Source organism: Parasteatoda tepidariorum, chromosome 9 (assembly GCF_043381705.1).
Source record: "Parasteatoda tepidariorum isolate YZ-2023 chromosome 9, CAS_Ptep_4.0, whole genome shotgun sequence".
NCBI classification, from domain to species: domain Eukaryota; kingdom Metazoa; phylum Arthropoda; class Arachnida; order Araneae; family Theridiidae; genus Parasteatoda; species Parasteatoda tepidariorum.
In genome coordinates this window covers 61,927,466-61,953,741 of record NC_092212.1, presented here as the reverse complement: position 1 = coordinate 61,953,741, position 26,276 = coordinate 61,927,466, and the positions used below count along the sequence as shown (strand labels likewise).

The window sequence follows — 26,276 nt, the reverse complement described above, 5'->3', positions numbered from 1 at the left end:
TGTGGACCACATGTCAATTGTCGGCTGAATGACGGTGAGTTTTATGCCTCCGTAATTTATGAAACGGTAAAATGTCTATGATGGGCACATGTCTTAAAAACGAACTTCCTAATCTTATCAAGATTTTGAAAGAAAAGAAGGGGGGGGGGAAATGAATGCCAAATACCTTTCAATGTGATGGATAACAGTGAATGTGGATTTGAATAGTAAGCTGTCACGATAAGGGGTCATGATGGATAATGATATGTGGTCAACAAAAGGTGTGTTCTTTTGATGTGCATGACAGGATTTTTTGAAATTGTGTTAGGAATATTTCTTTGCTGGTGGTCGTCATGTTACTTTGGAAAAATCTGGTTAATCGCTTTTCTGTATTTTTACCAGTTATAAATAAATAAAAAATTCGCACTAGAGCTACACAATGAGCTATTGGCCACGGTCTGGGAGACATCCCTAAGGATGATTCGAAGACAAGCCATCTTTATTTTGATCCTCTGCAGAGGGCATGGCTTCCCTTCTTTGATAGCCCGACGACCTGCACGCGAAGTCGAGCATTTTACGGTAGGACAGTTTAACGAGACCCGATACCTCGTACTTGCGGTTCCAAAGCAGACTGGCGAAAGTGGTCACCCACCCGCTTACTGACCGCAGCCATTATTGCTTGACTTTGGTGTGGGAACCGTGTCAGTCCACTGCGGGACAAAAATAGCAGAAGGCTAGTAATTTTGAATCATAATTCTTGTATCTTTGACGGTGACTTGGAAATTTGTCGTTATTTGGGGACTTAACGCACTGTACCGTATTCGTTATATCGAGCTTTTTCTGTATTAATTTTTAATGCAGTAGGCGCAAAGTAAGAAGTGTCTACAGTTCTTTCGCTGAAGAGGAGATACACAAACAGAACTGAAGCAACAGAAACTAGCTAAGTATAAACAAATATTATCGAACAATGCTCAGCGCGTAATGGGCGGAGCCTCTTAATTGTCTTGTCTCAACTTTCATTGGTCTTTGAGAAGCCAGGAACGAAATTCAATCGATTCTGTTACAATAACAATAACCGAACTAGCTTTAGAACTGGTATTGATTTAGGTTTTGAGCTAAGGTTTAGCAAATGGTTACGTTTTATCGTTAAGTTCAGTTAACTTTGCTACGTCATAAAATGAAAATTTTATGCTTTATCCATTAAAGGAAAACAGAAGGGATAAGTTCTAAAACCGGGTGAAAGTTCCCTAACCTCTCAATAATAGGAGCGTAGGCTGCCATTCGTCTGGAGTATTGTCGGTGAACTATAATTACTAGGTTGAACTGTTTCAAGTAGGGGGCGGAGTAAATGTTTAGAAGTTTTTTTTCCATCAAGTAGGTAAACAATAGATAGATTCTTCCTTCAGGACCAGGTCGAGAAAAAACGATCCTCTGGTAGGGAGCAAGCAGAGCTTAATAATACATGTAATATCGTATTATTAAGTATCGTATTATTATCGTATAATACATGTATTCTTTATAGTTCAACTTCTGTAAAATACAAAATATTTTGTATCCATACTTATTTTCGAAATATTTTTGAACTAGTGAAGAAAACTGTTTTGAATTTTATTTTGAAATAAAAATTAAGAATGACTTAAGAAAAAAGTGAACTTATTTGATTTGGAAATCAATCTCACCAAATTTTTTGTAAAAATGAGCCATGAATAAAGTAATCTTAAATTATCTGTTGATGAATTTTTACATTTTATTCATAATTTTTTTTTCCTTCAAATTTATATGCCTAATCTTATCGAAAATATAAATAGATAAGCTCAAGTTAAATAATGGCTAGTGCAGATAAGCCGAAGATAGCGAATGGTTATTGTTTTGAAATGTGTCGAAGAATACCGTGGTCGTCAAGAGGGATTCTTGAAAAACTGTAGACAAAGTATAGTATAGAAAAGAGAATATCTGATACTTTTGTGTATCTTTTCTTAACGCTCTTTATTTTTCCTTTATAGAAAAAAGGGTACAAGAAGAAAGTGTTCATTAGGAAAACGTACATAAAATTTATCTTTTTTTAAAAAGGCATTATATTTTTTTAACGATGGTACAAGAAAAATGAATTGTATTTTCTAAGAATTATGTTTATTGCTAAAATAGATGCCAAAATTTCTGTTGTTCGACCAATCCATTGACATGCCTTTTCTTAGTTCTCACTATTTTTCTTATCGATAGAAGGTAGAAGAAATGAACAATAAGAAAAGGTACTTAAAAGGGCATTAGGTTTGTATAAGATGGTACAGAAAAAAATTATTTGCATTTTTCATTTTTTTTCCTTAAAAATCAGGCTTATTGCAAAACTAGATGCCAGAATTTTTCAACCAATTCAATGATTTACCTTTGCTCCCAATTATCCTATAATGCAGAAAAAGAAGGTACAAGAAGAATTTTATGTACTTTTTCTTAGTGCTCTCTATTTTTCCTTTATGGAAAAAAGGGTACAAGAAGAAAGTGATCATTAAGAAAACGTACATAAAATGTATCTTTTTCTAAAAGGTATTATATTTTTTTATCGATGGTACAAGAAAAATGAATTGTATTTTCTAAGAATTAGGTTTATTGCTAAAATAGATGCCAAAATTTTTGTTGTTCAACCAATCCATTGACATGCCTTTTCTTAATTCTAACTATTTTCTTTATCGATAGCGGGTAAAAGATAATGAGCACTAAGAAAAAGTACTTAAAAAGTATTATTTTTAAGGGCATTAGGTTTGTTTGTGTAAGATGGTACAGGAAAAAATTATTTGCATTTTTTTTTTTTTTAAAAGAATCGGGTTATTGCAAAACTAGATGTCAGAATTTTTCATCGGCTCATGTACTTTTCGTTGTGCTCTCAATTATCCTGTATAGAAAAAGAGGGTACAAGAAGAAACTGAGCACTGAGAAAACGTATCCTTTTTAAAGACGTTATGTTTGCTTAAAGGTGGTCCATAAAAAATGATATGCATTTTCATAGAGCCAGGCTTATTGCACAACTAGATGCCAGAATTTCTTTGTCATCCAATAACATAAAATATCAGCTGATTGTGTAAGTTCGTGTCCGACAACAAATGAAGCACATTTTCTTAAGAAGTATTATTTATTCAGCATTCTTGTTATTTCTTCCATTTTTCTATAACTGTCTCTCAATGTCTTACACATTTTGAACACTTTTGTTTTGAAATTGTGTGGTTTTTTTAAGAAGAAAGTCGTGCAGACATTTTTGATTTCTTCCTCAGAATGATTATTTTCCCGCTGTTTTTAATTTCTCTCACTCAATAAACTTATATTTTTGGTGCAAACAGAATACAAATCATCAGTAATTATTATTATTATTATTTAAACGTTTCACATATTTTGAATTCTTTCTTAGTGCTGAAATATTTTTCTCTTGATTTTTAAATTTTTTTCCTTCAAAAACTGATCTCTTACATGTTGCTAGTTTCTTTGCCAAATTTTTATTATTATTATTTCTTCTTATTATTTTTTTTAAACGTGTCACATACTTTGAATTCTATATTTAAAGAAGGAATATTTTCTCTCATCGTTTTTTATTTATTATTTTTTTTTTTTAAGTTATTTTTTTAACCTTTTTCTAGTTCCCCCCCCCGGATTCTTCGTATTTTTATTTGTTTATTATTGTCATTATTATTTATTTTAAACTTTCACATACTTTAAATTTTTTCTTAGTGCAAAAATATTTTACTCCTTCCGTTTTCTAAATTTCTTTCTTCAAAAACTGATTTTCTACCTGTTTTTAGTTTCTTCTCCAAATTATTATTATTTTTAAGAATAGAATGCAGCCTATACGCATTTTTGACGTATTTTCAAGGATTTAAATATCTTTGAATTTTCTTCTTTCTGTAAAAATTCATGTTTTTCTGTAAAAGAGTCTAAGTACGTATTTGATTTCTTCTAAAGAATGATTTTTTTTTTGTTGCTATCTTTAATTTTTTCACGGAATGACATTTTTGTTGTTGTTGTTGCGTTTGATTTTTTTCCACAGAATGGTTCTTTTTTCACCTCAACGTAGAGAATGCTAGTCATAATACAAAAAATATCTAAGAAATGTATTGCATGTTCTGATCATTCCATACATCAAAATATCCATATTCGAATTAAAGAATAGTTCACTTCAAAGTTAATATGCTTCTTTCTCTCCATACATAAGAATTTTCTTAAATAGTAATTAATTAAGTACATAGCCTATTCAAAATTATTAGCAGCATACGAAATTAACAGAATGTGTTTGTATGATTTCGTAAAGTACGTATCTAAGGGATGTCATACGTGTAACTATAATGAGATACACATAAAACGAATGCCGCTGCCCAAATATTTGTGGCTAATTATTAGGATACATATACAATATTCTTTCTATTCCAGCCATTATGTTAAATATGTTTTCTAAAAATGTATTACATTAATTGAGGATTTTTGGTGCTTTTGAATTTTTTTTTATCAAGCTAATGCATTCTTGCCAACTTCTACGCTTTTTGCAAAACATTTTTTAGAGTGGTAAACATTTCGAAACAGAAGCATTCAAAATTTTTGGTAATTTTGCCAATATTTTAGAAGCTTCATCGCAAAAGAGATGAAACAAAGTGACGTCCCGTATGAACTTTTAAATCATTTATATGATGTAGTGGTACGGAAAATAAGTTTAAATGAATAAAGAAGAATACCAGAGTTGGCAAGATTTAGGACGATGGATTATTCTGCGGTTAAAACCGTCCTGTCCAAAACCCTTTTATTCAAATTACGTCATGATTCATTATTTATTATTATGCAAAAACATAATTTATCAGTATCAGAAGCATATTTATTCATATTTAAAGGATAAGGTATTCACTTTTGTTGTTCATCGAGTTGTGGAGCTTCAAAAGTTATTAATCATTTCCTCTTATATCATTTCCCTTTAATAAATTAAAGTAAATTGTATAAAAGGTATCAAATATTTATTAATATATGTAATTATTATCTGTACAGTGGTTACACATATAGAATTTTTACCTTTTAGCTATGTTCTAGGTTTTGTAACTTTAAGACAATTTTAGTCAGATTAGGACAGTTTAAGACATTAAAACCCACGTGTCCTGTCCAAAACCAGTTTAGGACTGCCAAAACCCCACCATTAAAACATAAACTTAGCTACCACTAGAATAAATTTTTACAAAAGCGTAGAAAGTTGGCAGTTCTTCTAATGCTTTAACATGCTCTATGTAACTAACGATTGTATATTGCACCATTTATTCGATATCAAAAAACAACAAGATTGGAAGGGATATAAGATAAATAATAAATTTGGTATTGTTATGGTAAAAAAATCTTAAACATTAAATGTAGTTTGAATGTTATTTCAATATTTGTATGGCTTTCCTCTTCAAATAATGAAAAAAAAATTTTTTTCTAAGAACAACAAAAAATTGAAGTATCTATAGTAAATTTCCTTATTAATAAAGTAATTTATATTTTTTTCTAATTCCTGAAAATTTAAACTATTTTTGAGCAAGACGCTACAGAAATAATAAATTGTTGATTTGACACTTTCAAATAAATAAATTAATAAAAGTTATTTTCCTGTTTGAAAAAGCTTACATTTTTATAATACAACCTTATCTAGTTTTATTTTCTTAATTATTAAAAGGTTATTTTTTTAATTATTGTAAGTTACATTATATTTATAAAGACAATAATTAACAGGCAATAATTTTCTTTGAAACTAAGTGCTTTTTTATCCGAAATAAAGTTATGTAAGTTAACTGTTTTTATATCATTTTGATTACGCATTTTTCATTTTAAAACTATTAACCAAAAAAGGTAATTTATTTTTAAAAATAACTTTATAGACTTAGACTTTATAGACAATAACTTAAGCTATAATGCATTTTATAGTATTAAATAAATAGTTTTATCTTAAACTGAAATATTTAATATTTTTAAGCAGATATGAAAATATATTCTTTATAAAATTTTGAAGCTATTTCGTTATTTATTCTTTCAAAATAGTGATATTTAATTGTTTCGTATAAAAATAAGGCTTACAAGTTAAAGCAATTAAATGCTTTTTTTTTTTTTTAAGTATTATGATTTTTTGATAAAATTGTAAAATCAAAATATTTTGTCAAATAAATGTTGTGAAATTTATATTAAGATCTTTACATCTTTGATTACATTTCCATATAGCAATATTTAGCCATTTGTGCTCATTGTATCTGTTTATTATTTCTTCAGCATGGAATATTTTGTAAGTATTATTTTTCAATTCTGCAAAGTTTTTTTTGTGGAACTCACTGATCCACCCTCAAAAGAATGTTTTTTGAAGTGGCAAAAAGTTAAAAGCTTAAACTTGCAGAATTCTGTTATATATACAACTCATTAAGGGTTCACCACGTGGTAACTGAAACACAGTGGCATTTTATTTGGACTTAGAAATTTTTCCAATGGTGGGTAAAATGATTTTAAGTCAAATTTATTTAACTTGAATTATACATTAGAACAGATATTTTGCTACCACAGGAAAAAATTTGTGTAGAAATTATGTGTTTGCATCTGTGTTAGTTATTTAGTTGACAAATCTTTCCTACGTATGTTCCCGTCATGGGGATATTTCAAGATGAATGGGAAAAGGGCCATTTAGGCCTCAGATGCCCAGTTCTACAACAACGAACGAACGAATGTTTAGTTGACAATGTTGCTTTTTTAAAATTTTTTTCTTCTTTTCCCCTTAACGTTCTGAACCAAATTAAGATTGTTTAGTGTTTAGTTTAACCAATTCGAATGTAGAAAATATTTGTGCAAAGACAGTTAAAATCTTTTTCTTGTATCGCACATTATTTTAGATTCTTATAGTTTCTTTTCCAGGCATATTGGATTGTGTTGTAAAGTAATACAGTTTTTGACGACTTTTTATATTCAAACAAAGTTTTCAGTCAAGTTTTGTCTTTTAGCTATTTTTAAAGTTATTCCAGTACATTTAATTTTAATATACATTGAAAATTGTGACTTATGTATTAAGGTTAAAAAAAATTTCTTAAGTTAAGAGTAAATTTGTCCGTCATTATTAAAAAAATATTTATATTATTGAAAATTTTGACCTTCAGGATTCAGAATTTTCTTTAAGGTTACTCGTTGTACGCTCAATTTCAATTGGATTAACTGAAAAAAAAAGATTGAAATACTTATATGATTTTTTGCCTGGATTCTATTAAGTAGCAAGAACACAGAATTAAACTAGAACGGTATTTATTAGGAACAAGGCATCTCATCATATTTAGGAGGACAAATAAAACACGTTTCTTAAATTGCTCAGAATTGAAACAAGTAACGTTTTATTTTTATTAGCCAGCTTTATATCCGAATAATGGCAGGGGTCTGTCTAGGTTTTTCTGACAGGTACCTATTTGGTGAAAATTTAGACGTAATTTGTGAAAAATTAAAAATTATATTAAAAAATCAACACAAAAATATGGATTTATCGTTTCTTAAGGGATACAAAAATGACATTTTAAGAAAAAGTATTTTGTGAAACTACCGTTTTTCCTAAAATTGAATTTGTGAAACTACCGTTTTTCCTAAAGTTGAATTTGTGAAGGTACCGCTAAACGGTAGTAAATTCGGCCTGGACAGACCCCTGAATGGTAATTACTTCTGTTTTGAAGTCTCCTTGAATTAACAATAGTTTTAAAGGAAGCTTGTTAACAAATTTCACCAAAATTTTTACGTTTGGAAACAACTTGATACTAATACTTTAGCATCAGATTTTTTTTCTTTCTGATCTAACAATGTTTTCAGATAATACAAATAGTTTAAAAAAAAAAAAAATTGGTTGGTAATTTTTTTCTTTTTGACATAAGCGTAAGCAGGACATAGGATAGACACGAAAAAAGCCTCTTTAACTTAATCGATCTCTGCTGTTCCACTTATCTGTTTATTAGCAGATAAGTTCTTATCTTAATAAATTTTTCAAAATGCCATTTTATAATCCGTTCTGACATATTCTTCTCTCATCTGCATCACATGCATATTTCATCAAAATAAATTATAACTAAACAAATCAAAATTAACAATCATGATACATTTAATTCAGCTTTCAATTTCCGTCTTGGGTTGACTTTCCTTGTAAGTCTTTCAGCCAACAAATTGATTTAAGTTTGGAGGTAACTTTAAAATACTTGCTTACGTCGTAGTATTTCGTTCCCTCAAGAAAATATATGATACGAGGATAAGATATCTCTCCTTTAAGATACAGCGAAAATTATTGGATGAAACGATATGTCGTTAAGTAGGTATCATACCATAGAAATAACATGATCTTTGGCAAGCGAGTTATCGCATCATCAGCTATCTTAGAGCTAGGCGAGTTATCTCGTTCGCAGCATTTTCGAAGACGAATTATCTCGTCCGTTAAGGCGAAGGAATCAATACCATTTTTCGTTTGTTTTACAACTGAAAAATGTATGCAAATAGTTATTCGTGGCATAGCATGATTGACATATTAATTTTGTGTTGGTTAAATTAACTTATTCAAAAAGAAACAAGCGAAAGAAATTTATTTAACAAAAAGAATTTAAAAACTTAAGATAAGGTCCAAAAAAAATTTTTTTTTAATTAAATATATTTAGCTAATTTTTCTTTATAAAAAATGAAAACAATAAGAAAATTGTAACAAATTTAAGAAAATATGCAATTTTTTTAAAAAAAAGAAGAAAAAAAAACGATATTTAGCATTCCAAACTATTTCGGTTAAGCGACATCATGATACTGCGAGTATCATATTGGATATTAACCATCTAACATTCTCCATCGACTAAAACGAAAAACCTTCCTCCCTTTTCTGCTAGAACGCGATACTGATCTTTTGGCACGGTTCCAAAACCAGTTGTGAAATTGTTTGTCAATTTCCTGGAAACGAGGTCGAATTCCAGGCTATACTGGGCGATATGACCTTGAGCCAACCAATCAGGAAGAAGCCAGAACTGGTTTCGACTAGTTGAGCCAGGTGAAAATTTCAAGCAATCTCAATGTACATGTATGGGTTGTCTATGACGTCACGCATATAAATAGGCTTTAAACCATTGTTCGTGAAAATTTTCGTTCAGTCCGATGGTCTTGTTAGTGAGTGTTGTGAAGACGAAATTGTTTTGAAATATTTTTAAATATGATTAAAAAATAATTAATTAATTAAAATCGTTTGAGTTGAAGATTTTGCGTTTATTCATCAAAGTAGGCTTAACACCGCCAGCTACCAGTCTCGGCGCTCATGACTGTCACAAAATAGGAAATTCGTGATTTAATTGGTTGTTGCGGGTGCGCGAAATTTTCATTATTTACATCAATAAAATTTTGTGAATTGATGTGTTGTCACATGTTATGTTATCTTAAGAATTTCCTCTAATGATTCCATCAATTTCAAATGATCAGTCAGGTCATTGATCGTTGCAATATTATTATGGATAATATCATCCTGTGTGGGATTAGTCCTGGAATAATCACAATGGTAATAAAGAATCACGCACGTTTTTAAATGGAACCGGATTTTAACCGTGATCACTAATCACGATTTTTATTTGTTGACACGGTGGTGGCTGTCAATTTGCGTCATGGAATTTTATTATATAATTAAACTGTTATTTTAATATCACCATACATATGATTTTTTTTCTTTCATTTTAATGTTTTATGTATGTCCGACGTGTTCTTTTTTTATAGAATTCAGAAAGATGATATCGTTAAAAATGTTCTGTCGAATCAATGATTATTATAAATATTATTTATGAACGCTTTTGTTAATCTGTTATTTGTTGAATCAGTATTTCTTTGTTAAAAAAAGATGTTCTTAAGCACTTTTCGCCTTCACAAAGTTATTTACTTTTAAATAAAATTAATGTGAACTTCTCACAAAAGCAATGTGTCAACACATTCTACTTAAAGATAGTGTTTTACAATTATTATTGCTGATCTGGTAAACTGTCATTGCTAGTTATGTTACAGTGTGACAAATGTGATGGGTAACAACATTAAAAAAGGTATATTTATGATGAAAAATGCTGTTATGATGATATAAATAAATACTGTTGCATGCATTTTATTTTACATGATGTATTTTTTTTTATTGAGCTTTGATGTGCAATGATTTAAAAACTATTAATTTTCATTTGAAGACAAATAATATAACTTTTTGAAATATGACAATAACTGGAATTGTTTTGCTTAATAATAATCTTAATAGGAAAAAGGCACAGTAATGAATGATATAATATATTGCATACTAAGGAATAACACATTGAAAAAAGGAATACTAGTGATGAATAATACTGTTTTTCTTTGTAATTATATAAACAAACTTGATAATAAATGGAATTTTTTTATTAAACTTGAGACTATCTATTTTAACTGCTGTTAATTGTGCAGATTTTTTTTCTGTATTCATAAACAAAGTGTGTCAACAAAAAAAAGCATTAATTTGAGGAATATTCATCTAAGTGTGCAATTTTTACATATTTTAATCATCTAATGGAGTACTGGTTAACTCTAAATAGATATAATTTGTTCTAAATTGCACTATCTCTGAGTGCTGTCATGAGTACTATCATAGTTTTGAATGCGTAAATCTTTTAAAATTTTTAATAATGTTCATTCCTAACCTACCTTTAAACAAATGTAATAGCAGTATGTTTACTTCATTTTTATTGTATTAATGATTGCAATTTTAATATATGTCATAACATCATAACCGTTAATTTTCATTGTAAGAATAATAAAAATGTCGCAAATCACTGCACAATCCTTGGCCAAGTTATTATACACACTATAAGATTCTATGTAAAATCTTACTTAACCGGTAATTCTGTACAGTTTTATTGTTTTTACAAGACTGAAATCGGTTTTCACTTGCTTACATTCGTGTATCAAGTGGTTAAATTAGGCGATGTGTAATATAAATTCACCGATTGGATAAATTAGAAGATATATTATAAAAACATGGAATATTTATTATATCAGGTATTATATTGTAATAATTAGATCAAATTATTAGACGCAGTGTAGTTTTTTAATAATTACATGTTTTGCACGAGTTCATATACAATACTTTAATATTTAAACGTATCTATAATGAGTTTTTAGTTAGGAGATTTCGTACATTCTTCCAATTTGTATTGATTTTTAACGTATTGCATTACAATGTTAACCAAGTGATATTCAAACGTAAACAAGTGCAAAACCGGTTTCAGCTGTGTAAAAACAATAAAGTTGTATATTATCACCTGATAATTATGATTTTACATAGAATTTTATAGTGCTTGTAATAATTTCGCCAGGGACTGTATATTCTTTAGAGCTTGAAGATATTTCTTATCTTTATCTGCGACTCAATAATTACCAAGTCTTGGTCAGACCAATTTGAGGGGTATAGCTCGTAGATCCCCCAAATCTCTACATGAAATTGTTTTTTTTTTTTTTTTGAAATGTGCCAGTGTAAAAATCCGTGCCATTGGCTGTTGTAGTTGGTACAGTAAATCATGATACAGAAATATATCCTTTAGTGCTGAATTTGGGACAAAATTGTGATTATGGTACAAGACTTCTTTTATGTTCCCTGTTTAGTGCTGAATATGACAATAAATAATTCTTATGTTCCCAATAAATCAAAATAAATAAGAACTGTTTAATGTTTGAGATGCCATGAACGATCTATCTTTTAAGTTAATCTTCATCTTGACTTTTTTTCTTTTTTTTTAGAAATTTATTTTCTCATTTGCCACTGCCTGTTAGTCTTTCGAATTAATGTTGATAAGTTATTAATTTTGCTTTTTATGACGCTAGTACTGTTACAGAAATCTCCTTGACAGTTTGGACAAACCTGCTGCCGCATTATTCTACAGTGTTTTCATCATAGAAAAAAAATGGGTGAGAATTTCTCACCCTTTTTCAAAAACAGGGTGAGATTTCAAAAAGTTAAGTGAGATTTCTAAAAACTAAATAAACACAAAAACTCTTGAAAAAAAAAATCATTCTTTTAATTATAAATAATACATTTTTAACGTCTTCTATTTCCTAAAGCATTGAATATTTTTGGTGCATCATCATAGAAGATTTTGCCTTTACTAGGTTGTACACTGTATTTGTCCATCTTATATAAGTACAAAATTTTTTTAAACGTCTTACATGAAGAAACCTTACCTTCTGTAAACACGTGGTTGCAGAGAAATGTGTTCTGAAAGGGGTTCCATGGTTGTGTTCTGTTGTTCGAAAAGGTTTTGAACAATACTGGTAAGTAGAGAAGCTAGATAATGGGGCGGATGTCGAAAATAATGAAAGATCCAGGAAGAAAAGTGAAACGGATTTTATTCTAAATGGCGTAATTCGAAGCTTTTTCCAAAATGCGAGAAATTCGAGAACTTAGAAATTGATTTATAGGATGCGCGAATTTCTCGCGGTAATAATTTTTTAATGCGAGAAAAGAAAAAAATATGCGAGATTCTCGCGTTCTTGTGCTGTAGTGTAAACACTGTTCTATGTATTTTATGAAATTGTTTTATAATAATTCTTCATAAATATTTTTATTGACTGTAAAAGAACATATAATTGAGAAATTCTCTTAAAACGAGGTTTTTCTCAAGTTATGATAAAGATTAAATATTGTGTATATCAATAACTCAACAGAGATATTTTCGTAAAGTTAGTTTTAATGCCAACAAGATAACAAATGACTGTTTCAATGATGGATGAAGTTAAGAATCCTTAAATGATTATTTGAATATTGATAAAATACTAAGTTGGTAAAATCTATGTCAAATTTTCTATCTATGATGCTCTACACTTTTTTTAAAAAATTTTCTACTTTTGGCAACTTCTTTAAAGTATGTAATGTTATTTAAGTGGTAATATCAAACTATGGATACTTTGTTGCCATATATGAAAAACTATAGTTACTAAATTTTTAATCTATGAAAGGTTTTTTAAGTTATGACCTTTTCCTAACCTTTGTAAGCTCTAGTTTTTGTTTTTTTAATACTTTTTTATATAAATACTATTAAATATAGCATTTCACGCTAGTCTTCTTCAGATCATATTCTTGACTGATTAGGCCTCACACACCTTGATGTGTGCATTGATGGTTATCAATTTAGTAAAAGTGTACGACTGTATACTGAAATGTGTATGAATGGTCATGGACTAGATCTAGCTCAGCTGGATATAATGTTTAGCGACAACAACAATAAAGACCTTGTACCTTTTAGAAAAGAATTGATTATGAAAGTTTTGTCCATGTGCTATGTTTATTTGATGGTCATTGATTTCCTTAAAGTGTACAATACCATGGACTTAATTCAGCTCAGATGGACATGAAGTTTTGCAACAACAAAAATATTTTAGAAAATCATTTTGTACCTATTAAAAAAGAATTAATTCTAAAAATATATATGAGTGTTAAAGATGTTTAAAATCTGGTTTAAAGTTAATGAAAGGAATTTTTAAATAAAATTATGTACTTATGGAATGTTGATGGACATGTTGATATTTTAAGTATATAGTGTGTTTATCTTCTCTCAATGAGTAATATATATTACACATGGTATTATAATTTTTTTTTTAAGATCTTACAAATATACAATTAAATGAGCATTATGCTTGCTTTGATGTTCCTAAAATTCAACTATTTAATAATTTATCTTACTCATTGAAAGAAGATAAACATACTACTATGTAGCACATAACATACTACATAAGTACATAATTTTATTTAAAAATTCCTTTCATTAACTTTAAGCCAGATTTTAAACATCTTCACCACTCATATATATTTTTAGAATTCTTTTCTAATAGGTACAAAATGATTTTCTAAAATATTTTTGTTGTTGCTAAACATCATGTCCAGCTGAGCTTGGCTAAGTCCATGGTGTTGTACATTTTTTGGAAATCAATAACCATCAAATAAATATGGTAAATTTTATGTTTATCTTGTTTCAATCGATAAGATGATTTTTTAAATAATTAAATTTAATGAACATTCATGCAGGTATAATGCTTATTTAATATGTTTAGAAAGCAAAAGCTTATGATATTTTTTTCCTCTATATTTGAAGTAGGCTAAGTAAAGATTTTTACCTTTTAGAAAAAGTATAATAAAAACTAAATTATATAATTTTGTATTTATTATATTGTGAGAGAATTTTAACTAATTGATATTGGTTATTTTCTTAATGTACCATAGTGCAACAGTACTATACATTTTTTTAAAAATATTCATTGATTATGAACTATTATGAGTTATTCAGTACTCCATGGATAAAATTACACTAGAAACTGATAAAATTATTCTGCATTTAGAAATGTATAATATTTATAGAACATCATTGGAAAAACCTATGGGCAAAATTGTTTCTGCAAAAGCAAATCAAATTTGAAAAACGGTAGATAGCAATAAAAAGGAATAAGCAATGAAATTAAATAAAAAAGATGAAAAACAAATGTTTTATTTTTTTTTTTCCATCCTAATAAAATTTGAACCTAAATAAGTTTTTTTCATTACCAAGATCAAGTATATCTTCTCGCTTCAGCTTCTAGGAATTATTCGTTTTAAATAATAGTGTTTAGGACATTGAGAACATACTCAATAAGAAATTATATTATAACTAAGTGAACTAATATGACTAAATTGAAAAGTAGTAATAATTGTAGTAGTAATAATTGAGTCTTAAGTAATAAAGAAAAATTTATTTTAGGTAACTCAAGTATGGAAAGTAATGCATCAGACATGTACGATGATTCTAATGAATTAATAATTGATGAGGAGGCCTGTGCAAGTATGACTGAGACACCTGATGCAGAGTAAGTTAATATATTTTTTTATATATAGAGTTTTTATTATGGAATGAGGAGTGTTATGCTGTTTTTCTGCATTATCCTGTATGACCTTGAGCTGAATATCTGGTATTCAGCAATAGTATGTTTTTTCTTTCCTTTTATTAATATTTAATGGTATGAGACTGAACTAATCGGGGGTCTGTCCATGTCGAATTTACTACCGTTTAGCGGTACTTTCACAAATTCAACTTTAGGAAAAACGGTGAAAAACGGTAGCTTCGCAAAATACTTTTTCTTAAAATTTTATTTTGTATCCCTTAAGAAATGATAAATCCATATTTATACCATATTTTTGTATTGATTTTTTAAATATAATTTTTAATTTTTTACAAATTATATCTAAATTTTCACGAAATAGGTACCTTTCAGAAAAACCGAGACAGACCCCTGCTAATGTTTTTTTTTTTTTGTTCTTGTTCAGGTTTCTATCTATTTTTTTTAAAGTAAACTTCTAATTTCAATTTCGTATATATTTTAAATCACAAAGCATTAATAGTGCTATTTAATAAATATAATAATAGTTCGATTATTAAAATATAAGGGTGGCGGAATAATCCCAGAGTCTTGGCATCATAGGCAGGTTTTTTATTTTCAGTGAAAAATCAGATTTGTTCAGACTATTTGATTTTTTAATCTGATTTATTAAGGTTATTCAATCAAAGTGTTTAGCTTTGTCATTGAACTGGTTCACTAGACATAGTAATCCTGTTGCTAGCAGTTGTAAAAAACTTGCTATATTTTGGTACAGTTAATGCTATGAACATTGAAAAAACAGCATTAATTAGTAATAAATATACTACACCATTTGAATTGTTTTTCAAGAATATTTTTGTATCATAATCTATGCTAAAATAAAAGCAAAGTCTGTACAACTTCTGAATTGTGATCAATGAGAAATTAAAAAAATAAATGAAATAAAACAAAAAAACATTGTAGCGGGACAACTCTCTTACTTGCTGCGGGATTATGTAATTCTTTGACTTAAATGGCCTTAAAGTTAAGTTCATGGGTAATTATCAATATTCTTGAATTTGTTCTTTTACGTTTTTAACATTTAAATGTGAATACAGAAAAGTATTTTAGTGTATGAAGTTTATTGCTTCCTGTATCACTTTCATTTTGTCTAATTTGTATTTTATCTGTTCTTAAAATTATCTCTGGACTTTTTTTTCTTCTTTGCCTTTCATGCTCATTAAGTTGTATCACTGAGGCAACTAGTCTCTTTCGCGAGCGCTGTCCTAGAGCCATAGGTTTTTTTTGCTGTTTAGCCTAAATTCAAGAAATTGCCGAAATATGACCATGTTTTTAATAATGTACAGTAAAGTAAATAAATGACATATAATGTATATATTTTTATTCATATATTTATATACTTAAGTTTTTATTGTTTAAATACATTTTTACACAATTTTTTTTCAGTATTAACTTTTTAATGACTTATGACATTATACAGACAACCTCTTCGGCAGAAACCCCTCTAGCACAATAGCATGTGCTACAGTTTATTATTATATAGTTTCATTTTATAGTTTTTACCTTAGACTTTTTCTTATTTTTAATAAGCAAAACAAATAAGTGGGGAAGATTTGACTCTTTTTTTTTCTTTCCTTTTTTTTCTAGAAGATCTCTAAACTTATTTCGAATAAAAATGAAAAAGTTTAGCTTAGGGGGGCTTAAGGGCGCTTAAGAGTGAATGTGGAGGAAACAAAATATATGTATTGTGGTACAATGTAAACCATCCCTAAATTGTTTGAAATAGATTCTTTTAAATTTGAATCTGTAAAAAATTTTACTTATCTAGGATCAGAAATAAACTATCAAAATGACATTAATCCTGAAATCAGAAAAAGAATAATCACAGTCAATCGTTGCTTCTATGGTTTAAGATCATTATTGATATCTCACTTAATAAAAAGAAAGACGAAGATTTTATTTTATGAGGTAGTAATCAAGTCAGTTTTGACTTATGCTTCAGAGACATGGTGGACTTAAACAGAAAAGGAAGTGAAGTTATTTGCAACCTTCGAAAGGAAGGTTCTACAAACCATCTTTGGCGCTATGCTCGATAACAACAACTGGAGAAAAAGATATAATTTTGAAATGCATAAGATCTTTAATAGTGATGATTTCATTAAATCTATTAAACTAAGAATGAGATGGGCCGGGCATGTAGTGAGAATGAGCCCAGAACGAACAGCATTAAGAGTCTTTAATGCAACCCCCTCCAATAAAAGGCCAGGAGGAAGACCCAAAAAGAGATGGAAAGACTGTGTGGATGAGGATTTTGCCATCCTGAAAGTAAAGAACTGGAGATCAATTGCTGGAAGAAGGGCAGAATGGTAAAAGCTTCTGAGAAAGGCCTAGGCTCACAAAGGGCTGTCGTGCCAATGCTGATGATGATATATATCTTTTTAAGGAATAAAATTCTATCATAGTTCTAAAGAGGATGTTCATTAAGTGCATGTTGCAAACGCTGAGACAGACTTTTCTTTTTATAGAGTAGTGAAAATGTAGTGCTAGTTAAACGGACTAAGTATCTTTTTGAATTGTAATCATAAATTTTAGCTATTGTTTAGTTAATATAATTCAAGTTTTTTGTGTTCTTAACTTTAAAATAAATTTTCTAGAGGTAATTCTCTTCTCATGACATCAGAAGATCCATTTATGGCTGTTGCCTCTAAAGTGTCTGATGTATCAGAGTTTGCTGAAGTTGATACACAGACCACTGAAGTGCCAATTATAAATGACTCACCTGATAATTTAGACATGATAGACTCCTCCGAGATTGTTGATGAATTCGATTCGTAAGTGATTTTCGTTTGTTCTCATATGTCCGAAGATATGCCTAGTGTTCTTTTTAATGTGAGTGATTTATGACTTTTCAGTAATTATCTTAATCTTGGTTTTAATATTAAGTTGTGAAGACGATAAGGGATGTTGACACTGATATGTTTGCATATTTTTTTTAGTTGAGAAATTTTTTTAACTTAAAGCATTTTATTTTTGCATTTTTATTGATTTATTTATTTTTTACAAAAAAAGAAAAGAAAGATCTCTCAATAACAGAGCGCTATGGCATTCTCAGTATAATTTTTCTTAGCTCTTAATTATTTTAAATTTGTTAACATTTTGAATGAATGTTGTATTGCATTTATAAATGTTTCATTTGTCTTTTTTTAGCTTACCCTCTAGTCCTGATTTGCCTGAATTGCCAGATCTGTAAGTTTACTTTATTTTATATATCAAAAGATGTCATTTATAATAGTATTTAATGTGCAGCTGGCAATTGAAGCTTACATTTGTAATTTTTTCTGATACTAAGTCTTCTAATTTAAAAAAAGTTTTCATTCTCAACAAAAACATTCTAATAAAATTTGCGACTCATGTACAACATTTTATCTTGCAAAGAATATTTTGTTTTTGATACAAGAAACCCGTAAGAAATAAGATTTAGCAAAAATCAACCTTTTGGTTTTGTTTTTTTAAAGTAGGGGAACAGATTCAATCAATAATCTTGTTTTTTTTTTCCTTCATATTTTTTGTTGCTCACTTTTTCACAAGTCTCTTTTTTTCTTCTTCTTTTTTTTTACTTGTGATTCACTACTGAACCCCTTCTCTTTCGGCGTCACATCTCATTCATTTGGCGGTTTTGTGCCTGTATGGTTTGCGACATAGAGAACAATTGCATCATTAAAATTAAATTAGTCACTACTCACAGGTCTCTTTAAATCCCCTGATTATTGCCAAGAAATGGCGCAACTAGTTCCATTTTCTACTCAATTTTCGTAATGATATTTCCCACCTTGAATTGAAATCAAAATCATTTCATATTTTCTGTAATTTTGCTTTCATTAGTCTTACCGTTGCATGTCAAAATAAATAGAATAGCTTTGTGATAAATGTGATTTTTACGCTCTGATACCCAAGTCTGATTGTAAAGCTGTTTTAACAATAAGGCAGGAAAATTATTTTTGGAAATATTTTTTATCTTATTTAGATAATTATTTCATGCAGATATTTTTCTTAAACACATTAAATCGATGAAGTTAATAAATATGTTATCATAGTATATATTTTTTAAGATGAAACCTGGGTGCATTGCAGGGAAAACTAGAGATCAGTAGATGGGACATCACTTGTTTCACTAATAGATCAAGCAAAAAACTGCTTGCTGACAAAAATATTTTCCATTTTCGACTTAGGATAGAATATATGTATGGAGCATATAATAACTTTCAGCAATAAAAAAAATTCTTATGTTGGGTTTAAATTCAAACCAACAGAAAAAGACAGTTAACCAACAATGTTTTATTTAAAAAGAAAATGCTTTAAAATTGCTCATGGTTAGTGAAAAAATTTAATAAACAAAAAAATTCCAACATTTATTTTTAAGAAATTTTCTGGGGATCAAAGAAAGTCAAGAAATATGTCGGTCACTATATTGAAATAATTTTTGTCTCCTTATTGGCTAAAAAATAAAATTTAAATAAAGAAACAGAAAACGGATCATTATAATGAAAGGGTTGCATACTAAAGTGCATAGACTTTATTTGCCACAGGTTTCAATATTATTTTTTATTTCAAAGCATTGTAATGTAGTTGTGTACATTTTTTTAGGCATTTTAATTATTTTTGTTTAATTATATATTGCATTCAATAAATAATCCATGATATTACTTAGCCTTTTTGTTAAAATTTATTTTACTTTTTCTAGAATATCTACAAATTCTGATCTTGCAGAACAATTACACTATTCAGACTTGTAAGAATATTTTCATTCAAATCAATTATCTTAAGTGTCTTACTTTTTTTTATTTATGGACTGTTCGGTGAAAACTGTAATGATAATTTTATTGCATATGTTAGACTGATTAATAAATTTTGTCAGTAAGTAAACAATATTGACAAATGGAAATATGCTTAAGCTAAAGTTAACCGAATAAGGTTGAAACAAACTTGTGTTTTCACTTCATTTATTAAATATTTTTTAAAATATTTGTTCATTTGTTCACAACATCTGAAGGATTTGCTATTTCCTAAATTTCTGTTTTATTAATTTTAAATATTTGTTAAATGTTAGTCTCAAATTTATTGCGTAAGACCAGTCAAAGATCAGCATGTAAACGTAAGTGAAGAAATACATTATATGTTTGTTTATTTATAAAATTTTTTTAAAAACACATTTTGTGTGCTCCAGAAAAAATAGTTTTTAGAGTAAGGAAAATCTAATTATAGTTTAGCATGATACTTTGAACCGCAACATATTGTACCTACTAATGTATCATTGTCAGTAGGTGCTTACTTTTCTGTATCTTAGGTAGTCTAATTTTCAAGCTAAATTTTTCTTGAAAAGTCTGCTTAACTTACTATTTTAATTTAAATATCTGCGAATTTTTCTAATAAGGATAGAAAAAATTTCTGTTCAAAATAAATATCTAGAAACAGATACATTTAATATGCAAATAAACAATTTATTGAATGAATGTCAATCATCTGTATGACATGTGTTGAAAATGTTCTGTATCATTTCTATTCCTATCATTTTTAATGTCTATATAATTTCCTATATCATTTCTATTTTTATTATTCTGCACAGAATGAGCTTTATTTTTATGTCGATTTTACTTTCACACTTTTAATGCAATAAATAATTTTTTAACTTGTTATAATTTCATTTATTTTCATGCATGAAAAACATCCAAGTTTTCTTCAAGTCAGCGTTTTGTTTTTCTTTATCCTAATTTTTGTCTTACTGTTAAAAATCATAACTATGAGCATACAGCATTTAAAATTGTAGTCTTGTGGGACACCAATACAAATACTTTGTTACATAGACTTGAAAACTGAGATTGTAATAAAGTATGAAAATTATGTTTGTGAATAATTTACAGCTGACTACTAGGAACAATTTTCAATTTTGAAACCTTGAGGAAACTTTTGTTTTATTCTCTGACGTGAACTTTGTTACCTTTCTGTGCATAAAATTTTCTAAACTTTTCATTTATTATGTTTTTTGATTTTGTAGCTATTATTTATTTTCTAGGGTGAAGAAATGTAGACGACCTTGTTGGGTCAAATTGGAGCGACTCTCTCAAGCTGAAATTGATAAGCATACATCTTACATTGATGTAGAATATCAAAAGAAGGTGCGTCATGCTAGACGACTAGCTAGACATAAAATAGCTGCAGATAAGTTTGAAGAATACAAAAACTATAGACAAGATTTTATTCATAAGAAGCGCTCTAGGGAATGGTCTTTTGAAAATAATGATTTCGAATCCTCTAGTGATGAATACAGGCCATCAGAGTCCCTCAGTTCAGGGAAGAGAAAGAAGCGAAAAAAATTGCCTTATGAAGAAGATATAGATTGGAGTCCTACTCTGGATCGTGATGCAGACATTAACGCTTGGAGACATACAAGTTCAAGGCAAAAAAAGTATGATAAGCTTAGAATCACAACTAGAAGGAGAAGAATTGAATCAGATCCAGATTCGGACTCATCAGATTTTGATTACGAGACTTACATGTATAATTATGAGGAAGAAGAGGAAAAATCTGAAAATCCTGAATCATCTGAAGATGTAAATGCTCCTAAACTTGAAGATATTTATGATCCAAGAAAAAGTTACGACCCACCTCCTAAAAAGAAACCTAAACTTAAACCTAAAAAAGTTGAAGCAATTGCAGAGTCACATCAAAACACAATGATTGATAGTGATGTGTTATCCCGGATCATGCAGGAAATGGCCGATTACAACATGAAGAATACAAAAGATACCAAAGTGGTTCGCACTATTTTAAATGGAGCAACCACAAAACAATCCTGTTCAAAATCCACTAAAAATAACTCCGCCAAACGTGGAAGAACTGGTATTAAACATACGAATGACATTTTGCCACCTTCAGTAACCACTGTGCAAAAGCTAATTTCCAACATGGTTGATACAGTGTGCACTATTGAAACTAAAAGAATAGAAAGTGTAGAAAAAAGTAAGATGAAAAAGTGCAGATGGTGTAAAGTCTTATTTCACAGTGAAAACAAGAAAGATATTGCTTGCGTCATTTGTAAGGACACAATTAGTCCTAATGCATTGATGGTAAAAAAACCTAAAGTCAAGAAAGGGGACCCCACTGGCAGTAAAGGATCCAAAGGGGGAGCTTCGAAAAACAAAGTGAGGGATAAAGTCTTGAAAACTTTATCCAAAAATGACCAGCAGAGATTAATATATTCTGACAAAGCAGTTAAATTATCAGTTGATAAAGGGTACAATCATCTCAAAAGTCTTTCTCCTCCCAGGGAAACAGTCGATAACGTAGACTGTTCTATAAAAAAGGCCATTAAGGTGAAAAAAGGAAATAGCACTAAGAAAAAAAGCAAAGGTGTATCTAAATCTGATGCAAGTTCAATAGGGTTGACTAAAGTTCCTAATCAAATTCAAACATCAAAAACTAATAGTATTGCTATGACAAATGTCGATAAAGGGTTATTTTTAATGACATTTCCAGATCGTGATGAAGAGCTTGTTGAAACTCCTAATAACAATGTCCTACCATCTGCATCTGATAATGATAAAAATAATTTAATTAATAGTACATCTCAGGTTACTAGTGCCAAAACTTCTGCAGGGGCAACCACTGATGCAGGAGCTGCAGATGAAAGTCGTGATAAATTTGATAAGTATTCAATGCCATCCGTTCCTACTGTAGTTGTTGCCAACTACTCTGCTTCTAAGACAAAGAAAGGTGATTTTATTCTGGAGAGTGTATATTATCAAAATAAAACAACACAAAACAATAGCGTGACTAAGTTACCAATGGGAAAGAAAGATGATAGTTGCGGAGATTCTCCCAAGAGTACCAGCGTTGTTTCAAACATTAATAATGTTTCTCCCCTCAGTAGCAATATTGCTCCTGGAAGTATTAGTACTAAAAATTCACTCAGCATGCCTACTGTGAACCAGTTGTCAATGATACGTCAGCCCTTTCCATATAATAATTATTCCAATGCACTCTTAAATGTATCTGCTGGTGTTAATATTAGACCTTCAATACCTCAAACCTCTTCTAATTTGCCTAACAATTTAGTAATTAATAGTGCTGTACCTAATGTTAAGTTAAACACAAATCTTCCTGTCACCAATGCTAATAGTAGTTTGTCTTTTTCAAATGCTAATTTTGCCATCGGATCTAATATTACAAGGCTTATTAATTCTGGTTTTCAAATAACCCCGGCATCTACAGGAAATAGCATTGCCATCAGGCCTGTTAGAATGGGTGTACCAATGTCTGTAAACAACGTATATTATACAAATGAACCAAGCCTTTCTAGACTTATCAGCAATCAAGGACTTCAAATTACACCTGCACCATCGGAAAATCTTCCCCTTAATGTTAATAATAATTTATCCAATAACACTGCTGTAAATAGTGTCAATACTTTTCCATATAATAATCAAATTAACCCTCAATTATCTTTAGATCCTGCCCAATTTTTACTTGATAAATCCATTATAGTTCAGAACATTAATGCACCAAATATTTTGAATACAGGAGGAACTTCTTTAAATGCAAGAAATATATCTTTGAATACAGAAAATGTTGGTTTAAACACAGGAAATGTTGCATTAAATGCTGGCAATGTTTCTTTGAATGAAGGAGACAAATCTTTAAACACTGGAAATATTTCATTAAATGCTAGCAATTCATCTTTAAGTATATCAGTTGATTCTTTAAATTCAGGAAATAGTTCTTTAAATGGTGAAAATGTATCTTTGAATGATAGAAAAACAGTTGCAGATAATTTAGTACAGAAATCTCAGACCCCTGATTTAAATTTAATGGATGTTACCAATTTGTCGCGAGGCTCAATTACACCTGTTAGTGAAACTCAGCAGTCGGAAAAACTGAGTAGCTTTAAAACTACTGAAAATGACTCCCATCTTGAAAGAGAATATCGAGAGATAGAAGCATTATCGATTTTAAGTATAATGGACTTAGAAAAGAATCCAAAAGCTGCACTTCTTCACCGCATAGATATGAACAATAAATCTGTTGAAGAATTATCTAAAGATAAAAGCAGACACAATGAATATCTAATTGCTCTGAATGTGAAAGAAATCTATAAGATAGCTAAGAAATGGCTCACAAGATTCGGATCATTCACTAGACTCTCCGAGCACTTTTTGAAAAAAGAAGAGGAAAATACCCCTCTTAAGACTGCAATTCAGATAAAAAAAGAGCATATTGATGAAGAGGAAGAAGAAATGCCTGCCTGCCAATTTTCTGAGAGTTCATCTCACATTGCACAGCCATCCCCTCTTCCTGATCTATCGAATGCTGGTGGATTAAGTTTGAATGCATTTAATACAATAAATGCAATTCCTAATATAAACCATATAGCTAATTTAGAGACTCAAGTTGACTCAATTGCTGATCAACTTAACTCAGCTGGTGTTGATTGCACTATTCCTATTCCTGGTATAACTGCAATGTCTTCTAACAATTCTCTAATTCAGCAGAATGTTCCTCGAAATGATATGTTCCATGATTCTCGGGAGACTCCATCTCGAGGTAGTGGTCCCAGAACACCTGCTCGTCCTGAAAGTGCAGCATCCCATATAGAAGAGAGGGTCTTAACACCTGCTCAGATTAAAAGAGAAAAAATGGAAGCAACTAATTCTTCCCCATTTTCTCAATGTTCTTTCTCCTCTAATAATCCAGCAATTTCTCTACCTTCAGGTACTGATCTTCAAAGTGTGCAACCTAATGAACTATCTCAATTACTTTCTCAACCTTTCATGTCTCCGAATATTGGAGCACCTAGTGTAGGGTATACCAATTCTGTGATGTCTAGACCAAGTAGTTCAACACCAAATATTCCAATGATGTCAAATTCTTACATCAATTCCATGTCAAATCAGTCACCAAATATTAATCTAAGAACATTGTCCCAAAACATTAGTAGTGGTCCGCCAAGGTATATTGGACCTCCTGGTATTGTGACCAGTAGTTCTAATTATAACAATCTACATGCTCAGAGTCCTCCAAATTACCAAAATCAAGTGCCTCCTAATAGAACGGTTTCATTCAACTCAAGCCAGAATCTTACTAAAGTTCTGATGGATTTTGCTTCTCAAAAGACTCCTCAAAATTATAATCCAAAGGCTGTGCCTGGTAGTGTAAATACGAATATTGTAGCTGTCAGAAGTGGGCCGCAAGGACAGGTTTATATGCAGCCTCAACAACAGCCCGTTAATCAATTATACAATGTACAACAAGTGTATCTTCCGAATCAGTCTCCTCTATTACAGCAGTCTTTAAATTCACAACAAAGAGCTGCTCCTCAATCGGCGAACCAATATATTGTGAGGCAAAATCCTAGTACTGTTAGTAGTACTTTGTCAGGAGGATCAATTCTTCTGAACAGTAATACATTATCTACAAATGCTATGCAACAAAATCTTTATATCCAGAACGCTGTAAATAATTTCCCTCAAGATCAAATGGCTCAAACATTGAACACGGCAACTGTCCCGCAATCTTCTTCACCAGGCTCTCAACTACCATCTAGTGCAGCATTTTTGATGCAAAATAACAAGGTAAGATAATTTTCTATTTAAGTTTATTTTATATAATTGTGCGAAATAATATAATCAATTCCTTACTATATTAATGTGGTACCTTAATATAGTTGAATTGTCATCTAACGCTTTTTAATACCCTATCATCACACAGAAAAACAATCTTTAGTTGTATTTAGTTTAGGCATTACCATTATTTATGTAGGTACCTAATTTAGTCAGTAGTCAGCTAGATTTTTCTTGCTGTTAGGGAAAATAATGATTTTTTTTGCTTAGCATTATTACAGAAAGTTAATCAACCTAAATGAAATTTTGATTCATGTGTGCTAACATCTGGTTTTTTTTTTTTTTCTCCCGTCGTCCAGTGGCTCTCAAAAGTTATTTCATACTTTCAAGGTAGAAATGAGATTAACATGATTAACTTAATTTCTACTGTAGACCTTTTCACTCTTGGACCCGTTTACCTTTTGAATTTACAGAAAAGAAGAGGTATAGTTTGTCTAAAATAAGAACTCCAGTTGTCATTCGTCTGGATCTGTGGCGGTGACTATGGTAACGAGGTATGACTATTTCAAATAGGGGTGCGGGGTCACTGTTTTGTTGCCCAGGTCGGCTAGAGTGAAGCTACCCTACCTAAAATGCGCCATTCCCGTTTCCATAGTGCTAGACTGGTGCAGACTTTGTGGCGGGAGGAGTTCTGAGCTTAGACAAACTATATATTCTTTCGAAGAAAAAAAAAACAAGCACAGGCATCCCATCTAAATAAAAAGTGACTGATAATATACTTATAATTTAAGCATTATTTCTTATCTTTAAATTATT

At 29.9% G+C, this 26,276-nt stretch overlaps 1 protein-coding gene across 24 annotated transcripts in view; it reads left to right on the top strand.

The window, feature by feature from the left end:
• LOC107450601 (serine-rich adhesin for platelets) overlaps positions 1–26,276 on the top strand; it is a 126,983-nt gene that overhangs the window by 78,991 nt on the left and 21,716 nt on the right. For 9 of the 24 annotated variants that reach the window (XR_011637816.1, XR_011637815.1, XM_071185644.1 and 6 more), the window contains 5 exons: positions 14,733–14,838; positions 17,502–17,678; positions 18,055–18,093; positions 19,589–19,636; positions 20,918–25,472. Coding sequence is in view for 22 of the 24 variants with exons in the window: in XM_071185644.1 (XP_071041745.1) it covers positions 14,733–14,838; positions 17,502–17,678; positions 18,055–18,093; positions 19,589–19,636; positions 20,918–25,472 (4,925 nt within the window). In the remaining 2 variants the exon portion in view is untranslated. Of the gene's footprint in view, positions 1–8,881; positions 10,032–13,928; positions 13,951–14,732; positions 14,839–17,501; positions 17,679–18,054; positions 18,094–19,588; positions 19,637–20,917; positions 25,473–26,276 lie in introns of those variants that run through there. The other 15 variants (XM_071185648.1, XM_071185647.1, XM_071185652.1 and 12 more) reach the window with 13 other exon arrangements.